General features: G+C 37.8%; 1 protein-coding gene across 1 annotated transcript; it reads right to left on the bottom strand.

Annotated features, from left to right (window-relative positions):
* Positions 1-513: 513 nt before the first annotated feature.
* On the bottom strand, positions 514-2,131 carry acyp1 (acylphosphatase 1, erythrocyte (common) type). The gene is made up of 3 exons (XM_046063522.1): positions 1,985-2,131; positions 1,669-1,756; positions 514-900 (listed from the first exon to the last, which is right to left on the bottom strand). The coding sequence occupies exons 2-3, from the start codon at positions 1,747-1,749 to the stop codon at positions 685-687; spliced, it is 297 nt and encodes a 98-aa protein (XP_045919478.1). The 5' UTR covers positions 1,750-1,756; positions 1,985-2,131; the 3' UTR covers positions 514-684.
* Between the last annotated feature and the right edge of the window lie 704 nt (positions 2,132-2,835).

The raw sequence follows: 2,835 nt of genomic DNA, 5'->3' as shown, positions 1-2,835 counted from the left end.
AGAGGAAATATCCTAAAATGGTAGGAGTACAGTATTTCAGCTAATTCGTCTGTCAGACTCAGGATAGCTTCCTTTTGTAAATGAAACCGACCGATGAAGTCCTCATTTTTGTATATTTCTAGTAGGTTACTGCGGCCCCTAAAAACTCTTTTCATAGCTCTCTCCATAATATAAGCTGCAAACCACAAATTATGAGCCATTTTCCCTTTTTTTGATAGTTTGTAATATAACTGATTGTTACGGGTGGTTAACATGGTAACATAGAATCTTAGACAGGGGGTGAGGTTTCAAATTTTTTTGGTCTAAACTTAGGCAGTCTATGTTTTTGTGAAACAGTCTAACTTGCATTAGACTAGTCTATGAGCAAATTTTAGACTAGTCTTACGCTATAGACCGGTCTAAAATAGCTTTGTGAAACCGGCCCCAGTTCTCTGACAACCAGGTTGTCTGTATCATAGGTGATGTAGCCTTTTTGCCAATACTACAATAAAAATCAAACAATGTGAAGCCTTCTGAAAGGAAATTTTCATTTATTCATGTATTTCCATATATTGTCAATGTTAAGGACACCTAACATTCACATACTTTTCCAATGAATGATGAGTTGAATTCCAACCATTAAAAAAGACTAAATAAATAAATCCGTCTCAAAGTTATTATTACAGACACAATCTATGGGTTCTATTACTTTACTACGTTAAAAGATGAGTGTTCTAGGCTATCGATTGTTTTCTCGTTCTTGAACTCCGCCTTGGTTATGTGTGACTTGGGGCTCCCGGTGGATTTCAGCCATTCTTGCATTTCATTCACCTTGCTGCGAGGGCCTTGTAGCTGCCCCTGAACAGTTCCTGCGCCTGTGTTTTGGACCCATCCAACTAGGCCAAGCTTTTTCCCTTGTGCCTGGAAAATGAAACACTGCAGCTTAGAAGATAGCAGAGGCAGGCCACCGAATGAGAATATGGCTGTGATGGGATACTGGGAAGGGAATATCAGTTAGATACATTTTCAGGATAGTCACTGAACACTGTTAAGTTAGATATCTAAGCATTATATAGCCTATTATAGCCTAGCAGAGGTTTTCAAAGTGGGAGGAGGGCCACCCCAGAGGGGTTCCAAACAGTTTCATGGGAAGCTCAGTAAAAAAAAAATTTACATTTGTTGTCACAATTATTATTAAAAGGGCATATAGAATAGCCTAAATGTGTGTGATTTGGTTAAAGAGATAGTTCAGAGATAGTTGTATTGGGGAATTTTACAGTTTCCCCCCACAATTCCAGAGATTAATAAATGTACGACAGTCACAGACCTTTATTAGTTATTCATTGTAGTCTGTGCAATATTAGGCTGTCTTGGCGTAATTTTATCTGTCTATGTGATCATATAACATGATCATGATCTCTTAGGCATCTGATTCAAGGTCCACTTACTAACTTCTCATGAGCTTTTAACTAAGTTACATTTCGCAGTCTTTTTAATGATCATCCATGAATGATCATTAAATTCAATGAGGAGTATGAATTCCATCCGCAAGAACATGAGATGCGGTTGAAAGCTCCAGAAAAAATTAGTGAGTGAACCTTGAGATTACATCTTCTTGTCAAACTAAAACGACTTTTAAACTGGCCACGCTGCTCATGCGTAGGCAAATTATACCATTGTCAAACTCACTTGAGTGTACTTCCGAAAAAATACACCTTGCACTCTGCCAAAAATTTCATAATCCACTGAAATTACGTCTTCGTTGGACATGGCGGACCTAGAAAAGGAGAAATGAGACAGCAACATTACTTGGGTGCTGTGTTGCGTATGTTAGGGACATCATCATGCATGCACGGACTACGTTAAATTACAGCTAACTTACTACAAGCTATGCTAACAATGTATTTATCTTAAAACGATTTGAAACCTGGATAATTAAAACGTTTAGCTACGCATTCAAGCATGTATGGAAACATCATAGCTCGCTGTCAGCCATGTAATTCACCTTTAATGGTTTGATGAAGCCCTTGGAGGACCATTCAGCTACGAAGGCTCTCGATTTTAAAACATACGGGACTCTGCTTCAGGAAGTGATGTTCAACGGACCAATTAGAGAACAGCCGAGACACTCCGGTTTCTAAGCAACGAATGTAAACGTTGGGACAGGAGAAAGGAGTTGCGAGGTGTTAGTATGGCTATTTATTTATATAACTAGCTAAACTCAACTTTTAATTCAGACGACATACAAAGCCAGTAAGTTTTTCAAATTCTAGACGGGGTTTGGGGGGATTTGTCAACCGTACAGGTAGATAATAGCTCGCAAATTATTTTCTAAGGTTTACCTCAATTTGATTAGCAAATGTTATCGAAGAAACACAAGAAATGCCATGTCAGCATTGTTTTGTCAGAGTATTATATTGCAGATGTTTCTAACGTTAACCTCTTGCCTGTTTTGATAATAATAATGTGATTATAAACTTTATTTAAATAGCATTTTTCTTAACAATGTTACAAATCGCAATGTATTTTTTGAAGTGGAACGCAACAAAAAGTCCCACCTCAAGATCCACTTAGGTACTTGCTCGCTCTAGAGTTTTCCACCATGGTCTTCATTAGCACATTATAAGTAGCTCATTTGTCATTGAACCAAAGATGTGAAAAGTTTCTGTGTTGGTGAGCTTGACAGTTCATTCTTGATCTTAAAACTAGCAGCTGACAAACCACTCTATACTCAAGGTCCACTTACCTGCATATTTTGGGGCTTTTGACCAAATCACATCAACAAACTTCATCTGCTTATTTGGTTGAAAGCTAAAGAAAAAGTAAGAAGACCTAGAGTTGTCAACTACTGTTTTC

Source organism: Micropterus dolomieu, linkage group LG11 (genome assembly GCF_021292245.1).
Source record: "Micropterus dolomieu isolate WLL.071019.BEF.003 ecotype Adirondacks linkage group LG11, ASM2129224v1, whole genome shotgun sequence".
Lineage (NCBI taxonomy): Eukaryota > Metazoa > Chordata > Actinopteri > Centrarchiformes > Centrarchidae > Micropterus > Micropterus dolomieu.
The sequence above is the reverse complement of the archived record's forward strand: the minus strand, read 5'-3'. Positions and strand labels throughout refer to the sequence as shown.